General features: G+C 45.0%; 1 protein-coding gene across 8 annotated transcripts in view; it reads left to right on the plus strand.

Annotated features, from left to right (window-relative positions):
• LOC144136441 (uncharacterized) overlaps positions 1-27,334 on the plus strand; it is a 44,755-nt gene extending 17,421 nt beyond the window's left edge. For 3 of the 8 annotated variants that reach the window (XM_077668765.1, XM_077668766.1, XM_077668769.1), the window contains 8 exons: positions 1,022-1,285; positions 2,273-2,361; positions 5,062-5,155; positions 14,079-14,364; positions 16,493-16,632; positions 18,299-18,360; positions 21,056-21,183; positions 21,598-21,751. In XM_077668765.1, the coding sequence (XP_077524891.1) occupies positions 1,022-1,285; positions 2,273-2,361; positions 5,062-5,155; positions 14,079-14,364; positions 16,493-16,632; positions 18,299-18,360; positions 21,056-21,183; positions 21,598-21,659 (1,125 nt within the window). In that variant the 3' untranslated portion in view covers positions 21,660-21,751. Of the gene's footprint in view, positions 1-1,021; positions 1,286-2,272; positions 2,362-5,061; positions 5,156-14,078; positions 14,365-16,492; positions 16,633-18,298; positions 18,361-21,055; positions 21,184-21,597; positions 21,755-25,147 lie in introns of those variants that run through there. The other 5 variants (XM_077668767.1, XM_077668763.1, XM_077668761.1 and 2 more) reach the window with 4 other exon arrangements.
• The last annotated feature ends 109 nt before the right edge of the window (positions 27,335-27,443 follow it).

Genomic DNA, 27,443 nt, shown 5'->3' on the forward strand with positions numbered 1-27,443 from the left:
GCGCAGGGTGCTGCCTCTCGGCAGGGCTTCAACACCACATTCACAGGGGCAGCGGAGAGCCGAGGGGAACATTATTGTTACCACACGAAGCACTGGCCAAAAGGGATACCACCGCGGATGCCTCGCAGAGCACTGGCTGTGAACTTGCCAGACGCACAATGCTGCTCAGGCCATGTCTGTAAAAAAAACTGGAAGGTACACACAAGCTCCACTTGCTTGTATGACATGATAGCATTAATGGGAAAATGTCCGCATATGCAGAATTGGTCATTGTCTATTTTACATTCATAGATTGCTGTGATGGTGCAGTGGTATGGACCACTGCCCCAGCAAGTGGCTGTTAATCACCAGTGGGGCCGATGTGACGGTGTGACCCAGGTTGCTCTTCCTGAGCAACCTCTCGTGAGCAATCATTTGGGCTGCCACCTCCTGTGGTGGGAAGCTTGCTTATAATCCGGTGTGCAGGTTGCCACCTGCCATATTGGGTAGGTTCTGACGTCACAAGGGCATGTGACCTAGGTGGCAGGTGGCCCACCTGTTTCCCTAAGGATTTTTTGCTCACGGCGACGCCGAGTTTTTTTGTGAATGGAGCCCTTAAAACCGCAGGAGGAGCTTATTTTTGCTGGCTGAGCAAACTGTTCCTGTGTCCACTTCTAGAGCAAAACCGAAAGCTGCAACACCATATGGGCTCTCGAAGGTGTGACTTGTGTGTAGTTTTCCTCGATTCGAGAGGGATTTCATCGCCCACTTTGAGTACTACTTAAGCATGGCACTTAAGCTGTGCCATTTCAGAGTCCTTGCTTTGCCAAGGCATAAATGTGCGCAGGTGACTGCTTGTTTGTCGAGAGCTACTGCTTTGTGCCGTTTAATGTCATGCGTGCATGTTCCTTACAATCCTGGTATGCTAATTTTATTATCATAGAGTTGTAGCTAGTTTTGTGGGGGCCTCATATCCTGAATTGTGGTGTCAGGTTTCCTTTTTTTTTTTTTTTAAGTGTGGTCGTTTCCCTGGTTGACGCAGAAGGTTGGCAGCGGTGAGGAGCCAGAGCAGCCCACAGCGGCGGATGATGGCGGACCTCGTGGTGCGCGTGCCAGCTCGTGCAGCAGCACCTCGTACGAGTCGGCTGTGGAGGATGAGGTCGAGGAGAAGGGCAAGAAGGTGGTCAGCCTCAAGGACGGCTCCAGCCAGACACCGTCCCGGCCTCGCTGCTTGTCGCGAGCTCTGCAGGCCGTGCAGCTGACGCGTGATACTGAGGCCCAGACCGAGGGTTGGGACCCTGCCCAGGTAACTTGGTCATGACTAGTAAACTCTGCAGTGAGGCTTTTGTAGGGCCTAGATGGTAAGGGTCTCCAAATAATCAAAATTTTGAATACGAATAGCATGTTTGATATTCAGCTTGTATTCGTATTCATTGGAGAAATTGATATTAGAGAATTTGTAGATGTTGAAAATTCACAAATACTTGCCAGTGTTCATATTTCGCGCCGACTTTAATAAATTTGATCGTGGCAAAACCATAGTATCTGGGCAGATTGTGCAGCGTTCAAGTTTAAAGTTCTAGGAAAACAATACAAAGCCCTGTTTCCTTCCCTCTCGGTCGTTTTTTGCGTTGACTGATCGCATTCAGACGCTGCTAGGCTTGACTTCTTGCAAAATTCTGCAAGTAGGTTTTCCCCACACATCACACGTGCTGCAAAAAAGATGGCAGATGACTCGTTTTGAACAGTCTTAATGCAAAAATGTTCTTTCTCTTTATACTTCCCTGATATGTTACACGCTTAATGCCCACACTCATGGCATTCGTCCTGTTGCCTTCATAACTATCCGTGCGTGACCCCTGCCATCTCGTTTTGATCAACTACGATATGTGGGAAAGCCTACTGGTGGAATTTCGTGTAAGGCTTCTGAAGGGAACACCCTTTCCACTTTACACACTCCTCCCCTCACTGGGTCTTCCTCCTTAGTGTGAAGACTTATTTAAACCCCGTCAATGATGAACGCTTTGCCCAGACAAAGACAAGTCCTCTTGTCAAAACGTTGGCTGGCACCCTGAGGCTTTTCCCTCTCTTGTTTGTTTCGATGAAGGTTTGTGGCACTCGGCAGTGCCAGGTATGGTTGTTTTAATTGGCGGCATTGTTCAGTTGTGTAATTGTGCATATCGAGCTGTCAGAACTGTGGTTGCGCCTCCTTCAAGTGAGTCATTTGCAGCTACCCTTTCCAGAGCAGCGACTCTTTTCTTATCCCATCATTTCCTCTTGCTTCACTCTACAGTTCGCAGAGCTGGAGCTGATGCTCAAGAAGCGAAACAACGAAATCTCAGAACTCCAAGAGAGGCTGGCGTCTCTGCAGGAAGATCATGCGTGAGTCTCCATTTAGTGGGATGAATAATTTGCCCACTGCATTTTGTCGTTGGTAGTCGCGGGGTACTGTTGTTTCCCTTTGAAAGCTTATTGTATCACCTATGCTTGAATTCAGTGCTATAGTGTGCTTTTACTAGTGAAAGTTCTAGTTTGATGTCAGTAGCTTAGGTAGCCTGATGAAAGTAAGTTGTATGAAATTCCACTTCACTCTTTTCTTTCTGCGCCCATTAAGCATCGTTAGTCTGCTAACAATGATTTCGCATTCAGATTTCGGAACCTTCCGCATTGCTTACGACAATGCTGGGTGTCTAGCTTGTATACAAAGAACAGAAATTTATCTTAGATGCAGTTTGATTTTCCCCCCAGGTGGCACTTTTTCTTTACGTGCTGCGAATACTCTGTACTGCGGTACTGTGCCCATTGCCTGCTAACGTTTTCGCTGCTCGACATCTGAGCCTTCCGCGCTGCTAACGGGCATGCTGAGTCATTTGGCTTGTAATTAGACAAATAAATTTTCGTCTTCGTGGCTGTAACGTGCTCCAAAGACTCGCTTGGCAGCCTCTGCATGCGTGCCGCGTGCTCTAAAACGCCTCAAATCTCAGGACTCCTGTTTGTTGCCGATTGATTTTATCGATGATCAGAGCAGCGGAGAGACTGAAAATACTGCCTTTTCGTCGGGATTCAGTTCTGAGGGCGGTAACGACTGAAACCAGCCTGGAACAGGGCGGTAACGACTGAAACCAGCCTGGAACATAGGTGGCCGCTCTCTGGTGCCCAACTATAAGTTTTCCAGTTATTATTTTGTAGCAAGAATACTATTCAAAATTGAACTTTGGTATTCTGTTGGCGACTACCTGTGAAAAAAATCAAACGTTTTGTGGGTTTAAAAAATTAACATTTTTCATTTTTTAGATACAAGCGTGTCTTTACAAGTATTGTTCAATTTTAACCTAAAATCTTGTTTTTGCACTTAAATTTACTATTGCAATGCGAAATTGTTAATGAATTTATATGCCTAAATAGTATATTTAGCTTTGTTTTCATATATTGCATTAAATTTTAGATGCAGTGGTTTTTGCAGAAAAATAGTACTGCAGCCTACAAAAAAGGTTTTTTCCCGCGGTAAAGGCAGAGTTAAGACGAACACCATTGTAGTGATCTTTTCATGTTAACTTCTGTGAAAACCCTTGCTGAAATGCCATTTTTACACACTGCAAAACAGTTTCACTATTTTTTCACTGTATTGAATTCCTGCACACTGGAAGTTTCTGTTAAGTGAACAAATATTTTAGAAAGCTCTAGCATAGTTTGATCATACGTGAATCAATTTTTGTCTGCAAAACTGCGCACCTGTAAACTTTTGCAGCGGCGTACTTTTGTTCGCGAAATAGTGGAATGCCATATGTGTTAGTTGGGTTTCTTATGGCGTTATGGCGCACAGCTTGTTTGTGCCCTGTGGAGTAACTGCACATACGATGGCTAGCCTAAGTATTGGCTTGTGCACTTACTTTGTGCACTTGTCTTGGTTCTAGTTACTGGTGCAGCCAGATGAATTGCACTTCATGGATCGACGAAGTGGATTTGTTTTGAATAGTTTAAGTCTTCTTATATTTGAAGCCGAATTTCTTTTCGGCCAGCAAGGGTTATGAGCTGGACGGTCGACTTTTATGTGGCACACAGCAGCATACAATAATCGCAAAGTTCGCCAAATAAACTTAGCGTTTCTTTGCTGTGGTCAGTTAATTTGAATATTTTTTGCGGTTGTGGTAACTTCAAATTAACGAGGTTTCAATGTGTGCCCGTGCGCGCACGCCGTATTTACTCGCGAAGTTTGCGCTTTTTTTTTCCCTAAAATTAAGGCTTCGAAAGGTGGTGCGCAAATTACGCAGAAATTTTGCGCACGTGTTCTAAAAAACTCTACAAAGGTCACAACACGCAATGCATACGATATATTGCCACATAACTCGACCCCACAACTCGTATTCCTCATTGACCAAAAGAAAATTGATTCCAAATATGAATCGAGGCATACCGTGCCACGCATGCCAGCTCTATACGCATGTAGTTCCCTGTGCGCTGGCATGACTACTCATGTGCAGCTCATAGGAATAAACACTGAACAATACAGATGCAAAGCCAGCAGTCGGAGGCAAATGGAGATGGAAGGCGGCAAAATTGCCCTCTTATGCCGCCCTGGCTGAGTAGCGGAAATCAGAACAGCTAATGGTTCGGAAGTTTCGAATTATGCCACGACGCACGCTCCAGAGGTTACCATAATTTTACTCTCTCAACCGACCAGTGCGAGCGAGCCGGGTAAACGGCGCATAATTGACTTTTCTTTACCAGAACCACCTACCGATGAATTGCTTTCTTATTACACCACTCGCTCGCCTTTTGCAGCTGCACACAGCAACAGGACCGTGCCAATCTTCCAAAGGCTGCCATTTTGCAGGGAGTGCATAATGTACGGATAAATGTTTTTTTTTAAAATCCAGGCCGTAAATTAGGAGTGCGCAAATCACGCACATGCACAAATGGCGAGAGCGAATACGGTGTGTAAAGTTTCTGCAGCAGCAGGGAGCAGCTTCCTGATGACTGGAAGTGTTAAGCAGTCATGGGACGCAAGTAGTTTGGCTCGGCTAATGAGCGCTGATCCATTGGTGACCATCAGTAATTGAGCGCTGGATTTTTCAATTGCAGCCGCGAGATGCAGCAGCTTCATCTCAAGATTGAGGAGCTGCAAAACAGGCCACTAGTAGCACCATCATCACCGTCACAACCACTACAGAATGAGGTTTGTCTTTCTCTCTTCTTATTTTCCGAACGCTTCTGTTCTTGTCGTCTTCAGAATGGGCAGTGTGCTTCTTAGCCGAGCTGTCGCGCTTTGTATAGGTATTTGCTGGCTCCAGTGCTTTATTTTTAAATATTGGTTACTATGAGACATTGCACATAGTGAACAACAGAAAAGCGTATGCAGCATGAGGCAGGAGAAGCTTAATCTCTATGGAACAGTAAAAGTTCTTGCTGTATTTTTTTGCTGAGAAAAAGCTTTTGCAAAAGGATGCCAGTAAAGCCAGTTTATTAGACTACCAGAGCTCGTCTCTCGCTGTCTTAAACAACTCTCAATTGTATCGGAGCACTGTATGGGCTCAGGCCGGCATGGACAGTGTGCTGTTTCACTGGGCATAGGCTGGGCTTGGGCCTGTACATAAAGGAGCGCTTGTGTCCTGCTTTTGATTTATTATTGGATGTTTCACTTCTGGCATTCTAGCAGCAGCATGGATGAGACAAGGCCGCGTTATGGTTTCAGAGAAAAGATTACTCAACGCTTATTTACTGATTTTTGGTGTCTGTTGTAATAGCATTTTTCTAGCAGGATGAAAATAGAAACAATACTGTTTTTTTTTTTTTCCCCGCTATCGGGAACTGCTTGGAAATGAAATCTCTGCACTGAAACCTCTCCAGAGAGTTCATCGTTGATATGGATACAGAGAAATCTTAACTACACGATTTGTAGACAGTTTAATCTGAGTCACAGTACAATGTCTATGTAACTCTGGATGCCTTTGCACGGCCATGTTGAGTGATGCTAGAGAAACTGAATAGTACTTCACTGTGTGAAGAGCTGCAGCTAAAGACTGCTCCAGGTTCTAAACTGTTAAATCCAGCAGCAAACTGAATTACTTTGGTACTGTTCGCGGAGCATCTTAGCACCTTACACACAGATATTTGCATGTGTTCACCTGCTTATGTACGGACCAGAACTGGCATGGGCAGTTTCAGTTGTCGGAGCACACGCAATCATCTACCAAAACGCACTCCGAATCTGCTCGGTTTTCTGCTACTGCTTGCAATTAGACATCTGAAGACTCATAGAAACCCCTGGAGAAGGACTGATCTTCATAGATTGCTCGGCGGGGAACCGTTTGTTCGACTCCATTGGGGAAGACATTATTGGTTTAGGCCAGTTCGGGTCTTTTAACACATACCACACAATAAACAGGTGCTTTTGCTTTAATTTTTCATTGGAACACTGCCACTGTGTGGCCATGAATTCAACCAGCAAAATCTCAGAAAAGTGATGCTCTAGACAACGTCCAGAACTGTGCTCAGTTATGTTAGGCTAGCCGGTTGATGCTGGCTGGTCGAGCCATCTTTGCTGCGAGCTGGTGTGAAGCCAGAAAAGTGAAACAAAACTGTCTGGCTGTTTGTGGAGACGGGGCCAACCGTTCATCACACCAGCCATCTCGTTCACGTCATAGGTGCTTGATCGCCTCTGCAGCATGGAAGTCCGGTTTTGAGTAGAGCTATTACGACTATCTCTAGCTGCGCCATCATACCTGGACGCGGCCTTATTTTGGGAGCCTGTTCCAGTTAACCGGTGCGGGACTCGTAGCATACAAATTAGCAAGTTGTCTGTATTTCTGAATTAACGGGGGTCGATTAACTCTTGTCCCTGGATTTCGCATTTTGATAAGAATTTTCCGCTCTATTTTTACAGTGCGTGAGGCCCGTAAACATGCAGTAAAAATAAAAGGGACAGAACACTGAATCTTAAGGACCCAATTTTTTTCGGTATAATGGAAAGCTTACCGTCTAAGGTGCTGTATCCGCACTGGTTTTATTGAAAACCCTGTATGAAATTTTCCCCAAGAATTTTTAAATCTTTGCATTTGCATGTTGTCATGTACCCGAATGCTGGAAACCATGATCAGCTAGTGCAAAGGCACGTCGGTAAATATGCTGCACCAAAAAATATATATCTCGCCCGCCAGATGGCAATAAGATATTTTCAGTATAGAGTAGCGTTCATTTCACCAAAAACTGTTAGGGCAAAATGATTTACGCCTCGTCAATGAAAGTTTTAATAGACCGTAGTTGCCGGTCCATCTAAGAAATTGAAACTTTGGCACCATCTAGCTACAAAAGCTGCAAGCGCATAGTTCGCATTGCGAAGCCAGTGTTGCTTTACATCAAAGGGTGCCCCGGAGAATGTGAACTGTAATAAGATACGACGAACAGTCCTGAAAGAAAAGCACTGTGCGCTTAAATAAGCCATATTTTAGAGATGAGGTCACGTGGTGAACTACAGTGATAATGGCGGGTTTCTCCGCAAGATGGCTTTTTGTGCGATTTTCAGTGCCAGATTAAAATTATAAATGCTTGTTTCTTTGCTATTGCAGTGCTCAATTCGTGCAATATGAGGCACAATCTTTTAATCTCTGCCATAACCTCATGGCGCATTTTGATCTGTGGTCAGTCCCTTTAAAAGTTTGTGGTGCTAGTGTTAATGGATTTAAAAGTGTGGTGTCAGAATAATACATGAGGGCTCAATGGGTGTAAAATGTGAAAGGGACTGCTTTGGTTGCTGCAATTCACGAAAAGTGAATGAAAAGTGTTATTTTGCAGTGTGAAGAACTTCAAAGCACCTCTATTTTTACTTCATAAGAGTTATGCCCCTGGCAAGCGCACAAGTTAAATTTACTTGCGGGGAGTGCGCTTTGGCATCCCGAGTGACACTTCAGGCTATGTGGTGCTAAACGGAAAGGCAAAGTGCACTGGTAGTAATAAAAAATGGCGACATGAACTGAGTGGAATTTTCAATTTGAAGAGGTCAATGAAAAAGAAAAAAAAAACTGAAAAATTGACTGTTTGACGTGATAGTGAAAAAAAAACTAGTTAAACAGTTTCCAACAATGAAAAAAACTGAATAGAAGAAGAGCAAAGACCAGCCAAGACTATCCAGAATTTCGACAACAAGATGACAGCATACAACAGAGTTGCATCCGATCGCATTTCTTTGTTGTTGCTTCACTTGTAGCTGTAATGAAGAAATAATTTTTAAAAACAGTGGTATAGTAAGTAGAGTGAACTTCTGAGTACTTTTTATGCACCATACTTATTGTGCTTTTAAAGTCGCTGGCATCGAGGTTACGCACTCTGCACTCAGTGTGTTCCGTGAACGTACTCTAACTGGAGTGCACTCTTCTAAGAGTGACACTCCACTTGCGAAGGAGACAAAGTGCACTTATAGTGAGTGACTCTCCATAAATGCATTTAACTTGCCCGCTTCATAGGGGTATTAGATGGATCTTGCACAATTGGCACAAAAGCTGCCGCTCTCTTTTGTTAACCTGGTGTAACTTATCAGGCCGCCGCGGTGGCTGAGTGGTTATGGCGCTCAGCTGCTGGCCCAAAAAACGCGGGTTCGATCCCGGCCGCGGCGGTCGAATTCCGATGGAGGCGAAATTCTAGAGGCCTGTATACTGTGCGATGTCAGTGCACGTTAAAGACCCCCCAGGTGGTCGAAATTTCCGGAGCCCTTCACTACGGCGTCCCTCATAGCCTGAGTCGCTTTAAACGTTAAACCCTCATAAACCATAACTTATCACTTCTCCTTGTTCTCATCGCAGACAAGTGAGTGTTCCAGATTATAATACGTCATGTCAGCAATGCATATGTTCAAAACTTGCATAGCTTTTTTGGAAGGCATCTGTGGACGAGACGAAGGCTTTCCCAATATCTTTAGAGTCCTCTTCTATAAGCAGTACTCAGCAGGCATGAAACATTGTGTCTGGCTGGCGTCTGCTATCATATCTGGTGTTCACAGTTCAAGAGTTCATAGATAATCTGTAGTGTGTGCTTCTTGACCAAATGTTCTGCACAGGTGGCAAGTAATTCCACCTCATCCATAGCCCTACGTGACTCAGATATCTCTCGGGCAGGGAGAAAGCAGAATCTGTCCATGAGTGCACCGTACAGGCGTTCTATAGAAAAAGCACCCAAACATATTACATTATTTCCAGCATCTAGGGCACGTCCTGCAAGAGTTGCAGTGTTAATATCCTGGCCACTTCTTGCAGCTTATTGCCAATGCTCAAGGGAGTTAAAATATCAGTTGATTTAGCTTACTTGGCCTTGTGCGAGGTATGTGTGCTAGCATGTCGTGTTTCATTACGCTTCAATTCGAGGCTAGGGTTCTATGGTCAGCTTCAGGCAAAATCAGCGAAATCTGTGATTGAGTACCTTAGTGGTAGAGCACTAAGATTTTGGGACTACTTGATGCACCTTAAGGCGGGATGAGGGGATCGGAGCAAACTTTATTTTTTGACTTGGAGAGATGAAACTTGGCAGACTGGCTTGAAATAGCATCAGACAGCTACAAAGTTTCACAATGATATCTTCAGTAATTTTTTTATCATTGTTTATATGCTGGTCACATGTTGCTTGCTTGTAGAAAGCCTAGCATGACAGCAAAATGGGTGATGGGTCTGTAAATGTTTTTAATAGTTGCTAAGAACTATGGTCTGTCATGATCCTCTTAATTTCTTCTTAAATTTTTCTGCTCTTTTTCTAAACAACATAGTATGCATACATACATAGTATAGTATGCACCTTCTCTTTATGTTTAGAATGTATCATGCTCCAATTAGTGTAATAAAAAATTGTGAGCCTAAACGGTAAATCTGAGACTGTCTTGACGTAAGACACATTTCAGCAATTGCAGCAATTGCAACAAAACAAACGGGATTAAAATCCGTCCTCCCATTGCAGTGTTATGCTTTCCACAAGCTAGGTGACAAGCGCAAAACAAAGTTTCGAGAAAACAAGCCTGAAAGTTCTAAAATAGCACACACTGTCTGTGTGTAGATGCTGACAAATATATTTACTTGGACCGCTTAGAGTTTACCGTATTTACACGATTGTAAGTCGACTCGAATGTAAGTTGACCCCCAAATCACATTTCCAAAAAATGAAAAAAACTTCCGAGGTTGTTCAAGCTTGGTCTTGAATAGTTGAACGTGATAGCATTATCTAGGAGCCACAGTTTATTCCCAGCCGCTATCAGTTAACGGGTGCGGGCGGGCCCGTGGGCACATTCCAAAACGAAAATGTATTAGTCACTGGACTACTTGTCCACACTTGCACCATCGTCCTCACTAGCGTTGCCGTCGTGATCGCTGCTGTGGTCCCACAGCACATTGTTCTAACATCATCATCCAGCGAAATCCGCACTTCGCAAACAGCCACATCACGACATCGCATGGAACAGCTGAAAATTTCCCTCGCTGCAGCTGCCACACCTGTATCACCCGTTGCGAACGTCGAACTTGCGGCCCGGCATGCAGCTGTTCGTTTCTTCGGCATAGAAGAGCGGCAGCCATCTTGAATGTAGCCGTGAACGAGCGCCGGTCGCTTGCCGGACCTAGAGCACAAATGACGACTGACGAAGCACTACATTAAAAACTTGTGAAACGCGACCGGCAGTAGTCGAATGCATCAGAGCCAAAGAGAAACTACACGTAAATGTCGGCTCTTCTGTCAGCTACTGACACTCCCCGGCACCGCTACCGTTCCGTGTGGAGGTGCCGCCTCGATTGCAACAGCGGCCCTTCCATCAACTATCAACGCTCCCTTGAGCGCCGAGCGCACATTTGCAAGTAAAAAGAAAACTTGGACGCTTGAGCTTCCCTTAGAACGCGATTGCATTATCAGCCCGGCGCCGCTCATCAGCAACCGCAGTCAGAAGCCACGTGTGGGGTGCCAGTTTGCTGCTTATCGATAACCGCCATTGCCCGCCGCCCGCGCGCGCGGGGAGGGGATGCCAGTTTTGCGCGTTGACGTAGCCGCTGCTCAAGGCCAGCACCAAGAGCGATGCGACGAAGCCACGCAGAAAAAATGCAACCACGCTGTAGCATGCCTGTTATCTCGTTTGTCTGTCCTTTACTTATAGTGTGATGTTTTCGTTTCGATTGTAAGTCGACCCCCCACTTCGGATTTTCAAATTTAAAAATATAGGTCGACTTACAATCGTGTAAATAAGGTATTTTTGGATGAAATATTTCAGTACAACCTAGAAAGAGTGTTGTAGATACCAAAAAGTGTGCTTTTCAAAAATCTGCTTTTTCAGAGATTTTTGTGACCTGATCCCCACATCCCCCCTTAAGAGGGCACTGCAATAGCGATGTGTTCTGTATCCATTGCACACGGATGGAAGTTGATGAAGACTACGACGTGTGGTGCACAGCGCTTGAGAACTGCGGTAGTGATCAGTTGCGGTGATAGCATAATACTCTCACGCAGTGGCCAGTGAAGCTGACCCGTTAGTGCCGCTGCGGGTTCGAAATCCAGTCATGGCCATATTTTTTATTTCTGCAGGTCTCGCTGGCTTCAGACAAACGCACAAAGGGCTTTTAAAGATAGGAAGCCTTAGTGCTTGCACACTAAAAAAGAAATAAAAGCTCAGTCAGGTGTCCATTTCTTCACTGTTTTTTTTTTGCTCCAGTTGCTGTTCGCCAACATCTGCACTGTCATTGCCAGGCTCATTCCACATTCACCTCTGATAGCCAAAATTTTCCTTTTCCAGTTTGTCAAAAAGCTGGCTTCAGATTTAGCCTAATTTTCCTGAGAAATATTCATGTCCAGCAAATTCATTAGTATAGATGCATATGCAAAAAGGCTAGCAAATCTTCTGCTACAAAGATTACCAGTCATAACTCAATGGCCCCCTCTGGCAACTGTTCAGCCTTGGTGGTACCAAAATCGCACGTGTGAAATACATGGTGCAGTGAAGCCTCTATGCATTCAGTAATGTTTGACTTGGATATGAGCTTGGATTAAGCATATAACAGCACATTTAATAATCTGAGCTCAATAACCTCTGGCTTTTTGGTCACGCCTACCATGCTGCTACTTCTGCACTAGACAGTCTAGTGCAGCTCAGTGAGAATGCCAGAACAGTGATACTGATAAGAGGGTCCAGGAGGAACTATCCTGGTAAAAATGAATATTTTTATTGGTTACTGAGGCAAGAGCAGAACATTTGTGTAGTGGTGTCAGTTGACTCCACCAGGGCCGAAAGGGCTAATGAGCTTTTACTATACTAATTTGGTAATGCTCTATTGCGGGGAAACCAGCAGGATTCTGGTACCAGGACCATCAGAAGCACAGTCCACTGACTGTATTGAAGCACTGTATATTGTATATTGTATTGAAGCACCTGAGGGTTACAAAAAATAGAAATTTGGACCAAATAGGCAATTTTGTTTGCCACGTCCCCCCTTAAACAAGTGATGCTACAGCTATGAGGATGTTTTATTGAAGTGGTGGGCCATAAAAATTGGTTCCGGTTGAACATTTAGAGGTAACTGAAAGGTTGTGTGTATGCAGGCAGCCTTTTTCAATTGGCTATCACAACTTTGGAGCTAATCAGATGAGATAACTATTCAAAAAGCAGAGCAGGCGAACCCTGGTCATCTTCTCTTTTTGTGTTTTGTGTTCACGAAACAAATTTTTTGAAGCGGTACTGTGACTTGAGCGTTTTTGGCTGCGGCTTCATTACTTGTGTGTTAGGAGGCTACCTGCAGTCGGCAATTTACCTCTTCTGCTTCCACGGGTTTGGGCTCTGGCCAGGCTTTATGCAGGCTTCATGATCATCAAGCAGGCCTGGGCCGGTCTGGGCCCAGGCTTGAAGCCGCAGGCCTTGACCAGACTGGTTTTGAGCCTAGGGCCCGGGCTGGGCTCGGGCTTAAGAATGAGGCCTGTGCAGTGCCCGAATTGGTACAATTGGCATAATGTTTATAGGAGGGTATACCATATAGATATTGTGCTACAAGCAGCAATAATTGCTTGGTGCTTTGAATTATTTAAATGCTGGCTACCGTATACTCTGGTTGTTTCTGACCTTGGTCTAAAATGTGAACATGTTCACTGTGGGATTAATTTTTATAAATGGGGTATGCTTGAGAGTATGAAACAAGCTCGAGGTATTGATATCCTGGTGGAAATCAAGAGGGAAAAATAAGGTTATTTAGGTTAGCAATGTGGGCTAGTAACTGGTTGGTTTGGTTTAAGGGGTTTAACGTCCCAAAGCGACTCAGGCTATGAGAGACGCTGTAGTGAAGGGCTCCAGAAATTTCGACCACCTGGGGTTCTTAACGTGCACTGATATCGCACAGTACATGGGCCTCTAGAATTTCGCCTCCACCGAAATTCGACCGCCGCGGCCGGGATTGAACTTGCGTCTTTCGGGCCAGCAGCCGAGCGCCATAACCACTCAGCCACCGCGGTGGTGTGGGCTAGTAACTGCAGGAAAAAGTACCTGGTGGTAAGGCATGTAATGTGGCAAGCAGGCATGACACAATAGCACAAATGCAATAAAGAAACAAATATGGCGGTAACCACGTGTATTCCAAGGTAAGAAAAAATGTAGCTGAGGCAGTCAGGTGGAGAGATTAGGAAATGGCAGATAGGGTAGCCACATCTTGTGTACGGCCAGGTTTTATTTCAGCATGTGGACACAAGGAGTTTGGGTACAGTATGTTATGATTGCATTTAACCTGAATAAATCCTTTATTACTCTAAAAACTGCCACATATTTCGCTGTTTGCCGAGATGAGGTGAGTGCACAACAGTCGCATCGCACCTTCATTTCCCCTCGCTTGTTCTTGAAAGTGTTTGTGCCGATTTCCACAAGTCGATTTTGCTTGGGTTCCGATTTTTTTTTTACGTACTGCAGCCGCACATCAGGCTGTGGCAGTGGAGAAGTTTTCACAATTTCACAGTGGTGCTATTTACCTTGGAGCCTGAGAAGTGTTTGTGCCACCATCACTTCAAAAAAAAAGAAAAAAGCTGATCTCTAAGCTTAAATTGCAGACTTCTTCATTTTTATTGACGGTTGATTGGGTGAACAATGCTTGTGGCGATCATTTTCGCAGGCGGACCAGGAGGTGAACAACCACCATGTCGTGGATGAGGAGGAGGGAGAGGATGAAGTAGAGAGCCCCAGGGGAGCTGTTGCTACGATCAGGGAGGCGGGAGACCTTGGAAATGGGGAAGTAGGACAGTGCCAGCTGCCACAGGCGCAGCCCTCGCCGCTGCTGCTGCGTCGGAAATCTCCGCCAGTTCGTGCTGAACCCGAGGATGTGAAGCTGCGTGTATTGAGCATCGAGCCGAGGCCAAGGCCAGTGGGCCCCCCTGCTGACCACAAGGGCAAGAGGACAGGTGGGCATTCACTTTCATATTTTTGGCAGTGTGCTTTTTGTGCAAAGATGTGCTTCATGTGGTCTGGCTTCTTCTCAAAATTACGTTTGGGATAAAGAGGCACCACTGTCTGTTCAAGTTTCTGAAAGTGCACTTCATCTATGAAGGAAGTGTGAATTTTATGTTTTGATTGGCTAGTCTTCTGTTGTTCTAGTGTTCTGTTGTGTTCAGTGTTTCGCACTGGTTTTGGTTGCCATGAAGCACCGCTTTGGCCATTATGCAGTTCTGTTGAGAAGATTCTTTCCTGTGCCAATGCCGATAGGTACCAGTTGCAAGTCACACTCTCAGGGTGCATGTCAAAGGATTTCCAAATTGTTTCTGTCTGTAGCAACAGCCATGAGTGGGCGACCATTACAGCATTCTGCAGCATCTAACAAAATATTAAACTCCTTTATGCCCACGCTGTTGTGCCGTTGATGGTTGTGGTTGAATGTTTTAGTTGGCCATGCACCTTAAGGGCCTGCCATCAATTGTGGCCCTCAAAAGGGATTCCTTAAGTGATTGCAGCCATAGGATACTTGGAATCATGCACAAAAGATATTAGCATAAGCTTGGGTGGGATCAAGCGAGGCCATCGCATGGACGATAAGCAACCACAAGAAACTGGAGGAACACCAGTGCAGCTACCCCCTTCAGGCCCACAGAATGTGACGCTCTTGTTCATCCTCTGTGTTGCGAATGGAAGTTTGTTTACTAGGTGTTTTTTGCTTCATGATTTTTAGGTTTATGCATGACCTTTGCCCGAGTGTGGTCCGTGATCAGTATCTGTGGCATTCCATGTAACGGGGTTACTTATAGATACATTAGAGTGCACCATTGGAGTCACCCGAGCTGGCTGTTTGCGTGCGTATAGATCTCCTTCACGCCGCGACGTCACGAAGATGCGGTGGTGCTGATGTCAGTAGCGACTTTCGCACGGTAGGCAAAACAGGTTCCGCCTGCCCGCGCCTACCGCAGCTGCCGCATACTGGCTGCTTCATTATAACTGCTCACTGCAGAAGCGGCATGTATTGACAGCTGCGTCACTGTTGGATCCTGCGTCACTGTTGGATACTTACGCATGCATCTGTACATGAAAACGTTTCTTACAAAAATAACTGACATACTGCTGTACGTGTGGAAAAAAAATCGAGTGATTTATTAGTCCTCAACGTATCAGGATTTGTTCACAACAAACGGAATCATTATATTTTCATTTCGAAGGAGTGAGTGATGCCGATCGCAGAAAATGTGAATGCTCAGAAAACGATCCTAAAGTTTATTCTCTCGTTTAAGGTGACGTAACTTTTGCTTTTGGTCAAAGAAATGCGGCATTGAAATAAACGGAACCTTTGATCTCTTCTCTTCGCGGTGATACTATGATGGTGATGCTCCTTGTCGGAATAAACCCGCGTAATTCTGGTGGCGCCGGGACCATCACAAATGCAATCACCGCCACACATTTAAAAAGCGTAATTTTATAAATTTCTACTCTATATATATTTTGCTATAAATTTTCAAGAAACATATGAAGACCCCAGGCCTATAGGAAAGGAAAGAAACTAATTTCAGGAATTGAAATTTTTCACCAACTCGATTAGAAGTTGACCTGCCCGGTGCTTGTGGTGAAAAACAGCGCTTAATCGAGACAGAGAAGAGTGCGGACACCACGCTGTCCCTACTTTTCGCACTGCGCGGCACGTGTGTTAGCAGACGGTGACCGCAACACCAGCGGTTCCTCTCACTATTGTCCCGAAGTGAAATCATTCCGGCTAACAGTGTCAAAAACTGGTTATTTTACTCTTTCTAGTATTCAAATCAATGGCAGCAACGCTTTCTGTTTACCACTAATCCTATATACAATACAGAGTGCCCAACTATTTCTCCGAATACGCTGTATGTGGCCAACACGAGCTCGTGCGCTTAGAGAAATTTGCGGAAACTGAAAATTGTGATTTGCGGAAACTGTGATTTGCGGAAACTGAAAATGCGCCTACAAGCCTTGATAACCCACGCTGAACATCTCTCCGCGGCGCTGCTCCCTGGCCTCTTGCCTACCACGAGCTCGCTAGCGACTGCAGCGCCACCTCGTTTGTTTGCAAACATGCAGGAGGTCTATACATTGCATTGGACCGGTCACAGGTGCCAGAGTTCTATGACCTACATTGGCACATGGAGCGCTCTGCTGCTCCATGCTCCGACGTGGAATCCATGTATTCCAGCCGTGGAGGCTCCCCAACCAAGAGCAAGGTAGGCACTGGTGACCAAACACTGTGACCAAACACAGAATTGTAACCTAATGGTCGTTACTAGAATTTTTTGTTCAGTTCGTTTGAGATGAATCTATTTTATGCACATGCTGAATAAACAGTTCAAAGAACATGTCCTTAAGTGCACTCTAATATGCTGTTTGATGCTTCCTGTTGGATTGTGGGGCGAAGTCAGAGTTAAGAGGTCTGTGCCTGTGGAGACAGCTTTTGTTGCTGCCTAATTTTATGCCCTCGGCGCCTGCAAATGCTCGGGGAACTGTGGCGATGAGTTTTGAAGGTGTGCCACTCATTTAGTCAGTGCAGTGATGCCACCGTTGCACCGAACCAGATAATCTGTGCAATCCTGATAAAAATAGGGAAAATTTTGCCAACTGCTCCAAATTGTGTGAAATTGATGAAGCCCCTTTATAATGAACATGACTCTGGTGTAGCATTCTTTTCTTATGTGCCGAATTTTGCAGTAAATGGACAGTAACTTCACGGTGTGGACTTCCATGGTGTACTTTTATGCTACATGCATGCATGAGCAGTCTTCGGTCCACCGAAGGACAAAAAGCGTTGACAACGCATTAGTGTTGATCCATTTCGCATCAGTCCCTTAACTCTGGTAGCTTTTTTGTGAGCTTGAAGTTTCTGTGAGGTGGGGCAATGCTGGACTCGTGTGGACGATATTTTCTGCTTTCTGTCGCTTATACGTGTAATGCCCATTATCACCTTTTGCGGGGAATATTTTTTATGCTCATGTATGACCAGCGTGGCAAGAGGTCGTCCAAATAGCTCTGCTCAAACCTGAATTCCATGCTACAGAGCTGCTCATGCACCTAACAGGTGCACAACGGCAGTCGTGACTACGAACGGACAACTCCGCAAAGTGTGATGTCTGATGCTGCATGGACTATGCAGCAATTATCAAAATCTCCTGTTACAGCGTGCCGTGTCCGATGCTATTCTTGATGTCATTGGGTTTTAGAGCGAGAGCTCTAATAGGTGCGTAAGTCGATTTTCGGGATGTGCGTAACTTTGACCTTGGTGTAACCTCGCAGACCCGCTTAGCAACAGGCTTTGGCGCGGGCCACCTCCGAAATTTGACCTTCCCCGATTTTTACCAAAATGATGTCCAGCCATACATAATTGAGCATGCCAGACACGATGGAAACCTCCAGATTTGGCCCGGGCCATCCCCGAAATCTGACCTTGGGAGATTTGGATCAAAAACAATGTCCAACTGTAATTGAGCATGCCTGACACTATGGCTACCTCCAAATTTGGCCGGGTCATTTCCAAAATTTGGTCTGGGCCACTACCGAAATTTGATCTTGGTCTATTTGGACCAAAATAGATGTCCAACCATAATTGAGCATGCCCGGCACAATGGCGACCTCCAAATTTGGCCCAGGCCATTGCCAAAATTTGGCCTTGGTGATTTGGGAATGCTTTCGCGCTATAATAGGTTTAAGAGTTAAAACTCTATGGTGTACAATTCCTACCAAAGGTGCATCATGGTGCTTCGGTAAAGTTATAAGGATGGTCTCTGTGTCTCGCCTGTGCAAATGTGAGCTAAACTCTTGCATTGTATTGCAGTGTATTGCAGTAAGCAAGCCGAAGAGGTTGCTTTGACACATCATTTTTCATCTTTTCTTTTATAGACTGAGCAGCAGATAATGAAAATAGTACAGATGGTGAAGAAGCAGCAGCCCAACTATACAGAGTGAGTTTTCTGCTCTTGTTCATTCTGGTTTTCTCTCCCGATGTTGTTAAACGGCCGAAAGCGTTTATTGAATCAAACTGGATTTGTCTGTTAATGATTGCTGGCTGCTGCCTCCTCTTGTGTCGCACAAAAGAAGTAGGCATTGTTGGCATTTTGTTTTCAGTGAGGGATATAAAACACAACAGAAGTCATGATAGATTTCAAGTGGTTGAAAATGTAGTTAAGGGTGGTTTTTTGTCTTCATAGTTTGTGTAAGGTACCAAATTATTGATATGGAGTCTGCTGTCGTTTGTCTGGCAGATGCATTCATCATCAGTGGTCTAATCCTCCAATCCTCCTGTTTCACAAGGCTGCTCTGCGCATGTGCACTTCTCCTTCAGCTCCACTGGTTGAAAATTAAACCGCCTGCTGCTACTGCACATGTTCAGTTCATGTTAGTGACAGGCACATGCGACACATGGTGGCAGCTGTCAAGCACACACTTGCCACTTCGCAGGCACAGCTGTCTCCTCATGAAACCGGATCACACCTGTCTCCCTCTTGAGTCTGTTTTCAGTCAAGTAGCAGGCGAATTTTTGCCACTCCCCAGAGGGTGCCGCATCTAGTGAGAAAGGCGGATCGCTCGTTTATCTCAGTGCTTCCAAAGTTCTCCTCAAAGGGTCGATGAAATGGTTTTGGAAGTGGCTATAAAATGCCTGCATTATGTAGAATAAATTCTAATGAGATTTCATGCCGTCTACAAGCCCTGAAATGTGAGCCGGTAATATACAAATATTTGTAAATTCCCATTCCCGCGCTTTGCGGCTACGTCCAATGTCAGTCGCTGCGAAACGTGCCAAGAGTTTTCATTTGTGTGGGGCTGATGTCTTGCCAGAAGCTGCATTGACATTTGTAGACCAAGCAGGCAAGGGACACAGCAAGTTGAAGACTGCAGTGCATAGTATTAAAGTGGGGAGCAAGCTGCTGAAAAAAATGTAAACTGAGTGTGGTGACATACTCATGATTAGGGTGCAGTTCCGGCCCGTTATATTTAGTTTTTATGGCTTGGTCTAGTTGATTTCAGAAAATTACCCTTTTCATTTTCTCATTGCTGGCGTTGGTGGTGCTGTGCAAGCTAAAAAAGGATTTTTGCGAGAGGATGATTGGTGATTGTCTGTTGCTTTTATTTAGCCTCTGTGCATGTCATTTCAGGTGTCATTTAAAAGCTCTGTCAGGGCCTCTGGTTGCCTATTGGTTAGGCTCATGTGAATATTCAAGGCACTAATAAAAAGTTCAAAATTAGATTCGATCTAAATGTTTGCTGTTTGGAATGCTAACTCTTAAGCATTCTATTTTAAGAATTTACATGGAAGTCAGTTATGTGCTACCAGGCAGGTAAACATTTTACATGAGCTTAAAATGTTCTGCTTGAAATTTTTGAGCTCGCTTTGCCTTGTGTGTTAGGGGAGTAAATTGTTTCGAATCTACCATGTTATGTATTCAATCTTTTTTTTAAGGCACATATTATTTGCTTTGAAATTGTTCAAAGAAAACATAGTTGTTATAGTCGACGACCGAAAACTCGGACGCCTGATTTTTCGGACATGCTTGATTATTCGGACTTTTTTGCAGCACCGTGACATGACCGATAGAGTGAATGTATAAGAGCGCCTGAAATTTCGGACGTACCGCAACTGACTGCTCGATTTTTCGGGCCTTGTTCGCAATTGCCGCCAAAGCCAAGCCGCCATATAATGTGTGCTGGGGAACCTCATTAATTCAAACTGTAGGAGAGATCAAAAACTTCATCGAACAAAACGAAATTCAAATTTAAAGGGAGCCAGCCTCTTAACTTGCAATGCTGTAATTATGCACGAGTCAGCACATTGCGCCCGCATGGTTTCGAATTCGTACTGTTCTTGAATATCTTCTGCCGCACGAACTTGAATACTAGTCAGAGTTCGCGTGGGAGGCGTTCGGCTTCGCAGAGATGGCGAGTGTGGGAGGAAACTGTGGTGCATTTCAAAGGTCAGCGTACCCGTGGAAAAAGGCACCGAAACCGTGACTTTACCATCGCAAAACCGTAAACAGCTGGCGTTTCGATGACAGGCGAGACGCCTCTCATTATATGCAAGCAACCGCAGAGTGCATATCACCGGATACGATGCCGGTTTTCTCTAGTCGCTAGGTCTAATGACGAAGGCAAACGCCGACGGAGCGCCTGCTTCGGCTGTTTCGCGGTTCTTATTGTTTCGCCACCTTCGTGTTCTCATTCCAGGCCCATCGTTCTGCAGGCGCAGTGCAGTTCCTCCAGCGGTGTGCTTGCTTTCCCATTTAGACTTTGTCCCCACCCGTGCGTTCATCAACGACATGCCGAAGGCAGTACAGCCAGGCCGAGCTCGCGAAAGCGGTCGCCGCCCGTCGTCTGTGCAAATGTCGCACGGCGAAGTTTAGTTATGAGCTTTAGAATGTGTGCAGTACAACTGACTCCTTTCTCCAGCATATTTATAATAAGTTCATGATTTTTTTCAGTGAAATTTGATATTTCGGACTGTCTGATTTTTCTGTTGTTTTCGTGGTCCCTAGAGAGTCCGAAAAATCGGTCGTCGACTGTAGCCGTGAATTTGCTTCGAATCGAAATACTGCAGTGGAAGGAGTGCACTGGCTGTCAGCACTGCTGCTAAACACCCATATGTTTGTTTGTGTGCGCATGCAGGCTAGAGATCCGCAGGCACGTGGACTACGTGCGCCACTCACAGGGTGGGTTCTCCCGAATGACTTTCAACCACATTGTGGCCCTGGTGCTCGGCCACATGAAGACCACTGCGGCCGCCACCATGCACAGTAAGTGGCAATGCACAGTAAGTGCCCTTCATCATCAGTCAGATAATCCACTGCAGGACCTCTCCTATTGTTAAATTAGCCCAATTCTCTGCCAGTATCGTCACCCTGTTCCTGCAAGCTTCCTTATCTGCTCTTCCAACCTGACTTCTTATGGTCTCCTGCTGTTTACCTTTGATCAGTCCATTCTATTACCCTTTTGTTGACCTAAATGAATTTACCTACATGCATGTATTTTGGTGGCCCAGATGTCATATTTACCTGAATGTATGCTACCACAACTGTAGTGTGAGGGCAATGTTTTGTGGGCACAAACTACAAGAGTGTAATATGTGTGACAAGGCTACAGTATGCGGAAAGTTGAAGTCTATGAACAAAAGTGCCTCAAAAAATTTTTCCTGTGCCTCATCTTTATAGGAAGGCGAGGCTGCCTTCAAGCCTCAGCAGAGTATAGCTTTGCTGCCATTGTGACCATGTGAAGGCTTTCCAAAGACCTGCGCAAGATTCTCAGAAAAGACTGACATGAAGATGAACATGGAGTCTGATGCTTGCACTGATCCTTTCCTTTCCTTTAGGGAAGGTGTGTGCAAATATTCCAAATTTCGAATACGAATCGAATATATTTGATATTCGTCTCTTCAGTGATCGTGTACTGTGCAGACTTTCATAAATTTGACCGTGGTGAAACCACAATATCTGGGCAAAAATTATCCTATGATCAAGGTATAAAGTTTCGGTGAAACAATACAGAGGTCCTGTTCCCTTCCTTCTCAATCATTTATCGTGTGGGCCGATCGCAGAGAGACGCCACTAGACTTCACCTTATGCGAAATTGCGTAAATGGCCTTTCCCACATCACACATGCTGTAAACAAAATGACCGATGACTTCAACGCGAAAGCGTGCTTTTTTACCTTTCCGTAATACGTTGCATACGTGATGCCCACATCCATGGCATTCATCGTGGGCTGGGCAACATTATTTTTTCTTTTTTTCTGCCCACACTGATATATGTCTCTAACTCACCGAACATGACCACCGCTATCTTGTTTTGGTCAACTACGGTATGTGGGAAAGCCTACTCTCGGAATTTTACGCGGGGCTCCCGAAGGGGAGAGCAGAAATGTCTCTCAACAGGATAAGTGATCCTGTAGGCACATTATAAACCCCGCACCTCTTAAGTGGGCATAACGGCAGGCATGACAATGTCTGGAGGGCCTCTGTCGCTAGGCCACAAGATAGTCTGCTCGCATAGTTTCGGTTTCTGCGCTTCGCCGCTTGTCAGCGGTGACGACAGCTGTCAGCATGCGCATTCTCCGCTCGTCCGAACCCACCTCCGTGCTGGTTTCGGACGCTGACTGGCAAGCCGCAGCTCATTTCTTTTTCCTTTTTAAAAGCAGTTCTGGCACCAATGACCGTTCCCCCTCACTTGCATTCGCGTTGTTCTTCCAGCACACCAAAATTGGGCGCTTGTCACGGCCTACAGGTGTTTGCACGATGTAGCTGCCTTGCGAGGCGGATACATCTGAGGCTGCTACATAGCAGCCAGGGCTGCGAAGCATTTTATCAATCAGCCTTAGGATAACCCGGGCATAACCCGGACTGAATTGATGGGGTTTCACAAGCCATCATGTTCACATTGCAGGTTGGATACTGTTATGCTGTCTAATCAACTAGTATACATTTCTGTGCACATCATGTTTTTTATATGGGGCTGAGGCAGTCTGGCTTTATTTCATTTTCAACGACCCGTACACTATTTTGAAAAAAATAAGGGTAACATCTGCTTGTTTATCATTTTCTAAAATATTTTAGTACCAAACAGGTATTCGATTTTATTAGAAATGTTCAATATTTGCACTTACTGAATGGCATGGACAATCATATGCCTTCTGAACATCTGACCGATTTCGGCAGCATTTAAATGAGCTGTTATATTAACCGCGGAAGCATTCAGAAACTTTGTGGTAGCCCAAGAGTTTGTCACGGAAGTGTCAGATACCGATGCCGGAAAAAAAACTACTGGAGCAGCTCTTCATATTGAATAACAATACCAAGCAATCCGTGCACCTGCAGCTGATTTCTGCCATTAACATGACACGAGCAATGATGGCGCCCGGCTACTGGCCCGAAAGACGCGGGTTCGATCCCGGCCGCGGCGGTCGAATTTCGATGAAGGCGATTTTCTAAAGGCCCATGTACTGTGCGATGTCAGTGCATGTTGAAGAACCCCAGGTGGTTGAAATCCTTTGTCTTGGTATGTTTTATTGCACTTTCCTCCGGATGAAGCGTCATCCGTTCTCTGTGCACAAGTGCACAATCTCAAGTTTTGCATTGCATCACCGCTGCTCCCAAATCAGATATGTAGGTCTGTGCAAATACTAGTGGCTTTTTGGTTCAAGACCTGTAGCAGTTTTCTTCTAATACTTTCTGAGCAAATATTTCGAATACTTCTGGCACAAAAGGTTTAGCAGCACATCAAGCATTTCTAGTGTATGTCAATTATGGATGCCATTTGTGTTGGTTGATGTAGATGTTAACTAGATTTTGGTGATGATGCCACGCGCAACGATGCCATTTTACACAACGTAGAAAGCCAACTCAATGAGCTTTAAAATGCACGTTTTTGGTGTTCGCTATTTCGAACCACAATGCAAATTAAGAAAAGTTAGAAATGGGGCTCATCATCAGTGTGATGGCCTTCAATTTTGCAATATAACCTTGCTCCTTAAAATCAAATAAAAAAAGTTCATTTAATTTCTGTTCATTAATCATAAATTTTAGTTCATTCATCATCTAATTATTGATTCCAATCAGGAATATGTCAGCCTTGTACAATGCACCTGCCCAGACTGCACCAAATGCATGTTGCTGACTATTGTATGAAGCAAGTCGCACTATTTTTGTGTTGTGCTTAACTGCATAATTAATCTGAGATTAACTAACGTCAAAAGCAATGAATATAGGTGAAAAATTCCGATGAGAAAGCCCTAGTACAGTCTGCAAAAAGTTTGATTGAACAGTTTCTAACTTTCCATCTATTGCATATTAGCCTTTTTTCGCCCATTGCAGATGCCCGCGAAATAAAAAAAAATAATGACATGTCCGCTTGCACACCGAGATTGCAGTGCTCTCAAACATTCTGCTTGCAAATGACCTGCTCATTTGGCTGGGTGTGCTGCTGCTGAAAAGGTGACAGGGCTGTGAGGCAGGTGCTGGCTGTGTCATTTAGGCCAGGGCAAGTGACAAGGGCTTATTGCTATCATGAACAGCTGTGTGAATCCCACAGCCTTTCAAGCCGCAGCACACTGGGCTGAATCTTTTTTCTATGCGGAATATTTGAGAGCACTGTAATCGTGGTGTGCAAGTGGGCTCGTCACATGGTATTTTTTGTATGTCGCAGGCACCTGCAGTCAGCGAAAAAAAACTAGTAATTCTAATAAAAAAACCTAGTAATAATAATAACGTAGTAATAAAAACTTAGTAATAGATTGAAAGATAAACTGTTCAGTTGGACATTTTGGGGACTATTCTACAACTTTCCTCTTGCAATTTTTTGCCTATCTTCATTTCTTGCGAAGTTAGTTAATTAATTTTGAATAATTATGGAATTAAGCACAACAGAAAAAATAGTGCAACTTCCTCCATATAATAGCCAGCAGCATGCATTTAGTCTCGTCTTAAAGTGCTATGGCATATTTTTAAACAGTGGCTAAAGTTAGCTGGGACACCTTTTGTACTAGTTACATTGAAATGGAAGTATCTGTCTCTGCAAGAGGCACAACTTTGTCTGGTGCTTGATGGCACTTTTCATTTTTTTTGTAGAGTTCGGCATTATTCCTTTTCAGTTCAGCACTAAGCTATGATGACTATTACCTGTTCTCTGCATAGAATATTTTCGTGTAGTTAAAATCTAAACCTATTTCCCCCCCCCCCCCCCCCCCTCCTTTTTTTTTGCTGAACTGCAGATATGCACTGAAAAGAGGACATGGGCCGTGCAGACTGCAGCTCCAGAAGAGCCACCGCCGTGTCTCAGTGTGCTGCAACTCCTTCAAAGGACTCAGCTTGCGGCCATGTCACGTCTTTTTTTTTTCTGTGTGTGTTTTGTACTGTTCTAGTGCTAATTGGTTTTTTGTTTGGTAACCTTCGTTTCTTTTTTATTTCTTTTCGTCATAAAATTTCGTTGGGCAAGGGCAGCTGCGCTTCCTGTACAGAGCATTTTCCGGGAGCGGTTTTCTTTCGTTGCATCTTGCTCATCAGGTGTGTGCATGATTTTCATCCATTCATCTTCCCTCCCGTTGGCACTGTACAGCGAAGCCATCAAAATGTGTTAAGTTTTCCCTGTCCTTTGCCCTCCCCCCCCCCAGTCTCGTTAAATGCTTATCCACCTGGTGAGGATCTCGAGATCTCAAGTGCTTCGGTGTAAATTGCCTTGAGATTCAGGTGATATCCAGTGGAACACAACCTGTTGTGTGTTCGAAGGCGGATTGGGCCAACACCCCCAGTGCCCCTCTCGCCAGTGTTTGCGCTGTGAACAGCAGTTCTGCTTCACCTCCTCCTCAGCCGGTGACTAAGATAAACTGGTCTCGCGCCTTTTTTTTTGTCCCCGAGGGCGCGCAATCCCTTCGCCATGTGCCTCAAAGCGTACAGTAGTACTATGTGTAAAAATCGCTACGCTTCGCCTGGCCAGGCCTTGCCAGAGGGAGCGCGCAGGTTCTTGGGTAAAGTGAAATGTACGTTGCAAGCCACGTGTGCTTGGTATTGTTTTCTTCAGAAAAAACACAATAAAAAGAGTTGTGTAAGATCACAATTGACTGGCCTCGCTTAGTCACGAGTGCCAGGGTGATATTTCACATGTACTAGTGTTATCGAAGGTTTGTTTCCTTGCGAACATACTTAAGTGCCCATACATTGTGGGCATCCTGGAAGTATGATTATACGTCTCTATGCGATATTTTAACATGGCGGTTTGCCCTTACCTAAGAATCTATGTACGCCTCCAGCAGGAATAATGAGCTTGGAGGTGTATGTTATGTATGTACAGTATTTGATGCGTTTAGAGAAGTTTGATGCGTGGCAGTATTGTCGCAAACTTTCTGTGCGCTCTGGCACAGTGATCTAGTTCTCAGTGTTACTGAGCTTTACGCGGACAGACATAATTTGAGTTGGCATTATTTTGCTGGGCCTGTGCCTTATGAAGTGGTGGTATGCAATTAATGGCACATTGGCAGTTGTAGCTTTAATGGGCCAAACACGAAGTATTGTGGAGGGAGGTGCATTATGAAGTGATTGTACGCAATTAATGGCGCTTTAAAGGGCCACAGAAAGGGGTGTTTGAGCTTGGCTTTAAAATGCTTCCACTATGCAGAGTACACGCCACCGAGCGTCCATGCCGCGTATGAGACCTCTTCTGAAGCGGGCGGGAAATTTACAATACATTTTTAATAATTCCCGCTTTTACGCCTCGCGGCGACGCCCAGTGCCGGGCTTTCGCACGAAAACCTGGCAGACGACGTAGTCTTGCAAATGACGTCGGCAGCCGGGGGTTATCATTGGTTCACAGCGCCAAACACACTCGGACGTCACGCACTACCGCGGAAGAGACTACTCCGCGCGTGCCGCAGGTGGCGGAGGTAGGGGAGGGGCCGATTTTGGCGTGCGAGAGGGAAAGACGCGAAGACGCGGAAGTTCAAATTTTGTCAGCATATAACTCAGCTTCCACAAAAACTCATTAAAATAATCCTTGCTGGGGGATAATTATGAACCGCCGCCTTGTAACATCCCAGACATATCGCACCTTTATTAAGACCCCCTTTCTGGGTGCCTTTAATGGGTCAAACACAAGTATTGTTTGAGGAGGGAGGTTACCTGTTGCGGTGGCTGAGTGGTTAGGGCGCTCTACTACTGATCTGTAGTACCCGGATCATGAGATCTGGAAAATGATGTGGGAGCCTGTGTAGTGCATATCCATGGGCTGCTCTGCAAAGTGATGTGATAGCTCCATATGTGATAACTAGCAATCTGCAAAGCGTTGCCATACACGTCAAGTTGCCAATTCTTTGAAAACGATGCCTTTGGTGATTTCTTCCTCTACATTGATAAATTTGTGGCAGGTCGCCCTGCTCCGGTGAAATAAAGGAGTTTGATTTTTCCTACCCCTTTTTGTGATTAGTTCCTACGTGCAAGTTCCACGGAGCTCCTTTCCTGAATGCTTACGCGTGCTCTGCAGGGAAGTGCACATTCTGCGGGCGTTGTAAAGTGCCT

Source organism: Amblyomma americanum, chromosome 6, assembly GCF_052857255.1.
Source record: "Amblyomma americanum isolate KBUSLIRL-KWMA chromosome 6, ASM5285725v1, whole genome shotgun sequence".
Lineage (NCBI taxonomy): Eukaryota > Metazoa > Arthropoda > Arachnida > Ixodida > Ixodidae > Amblyomma > Amblyomma americanum.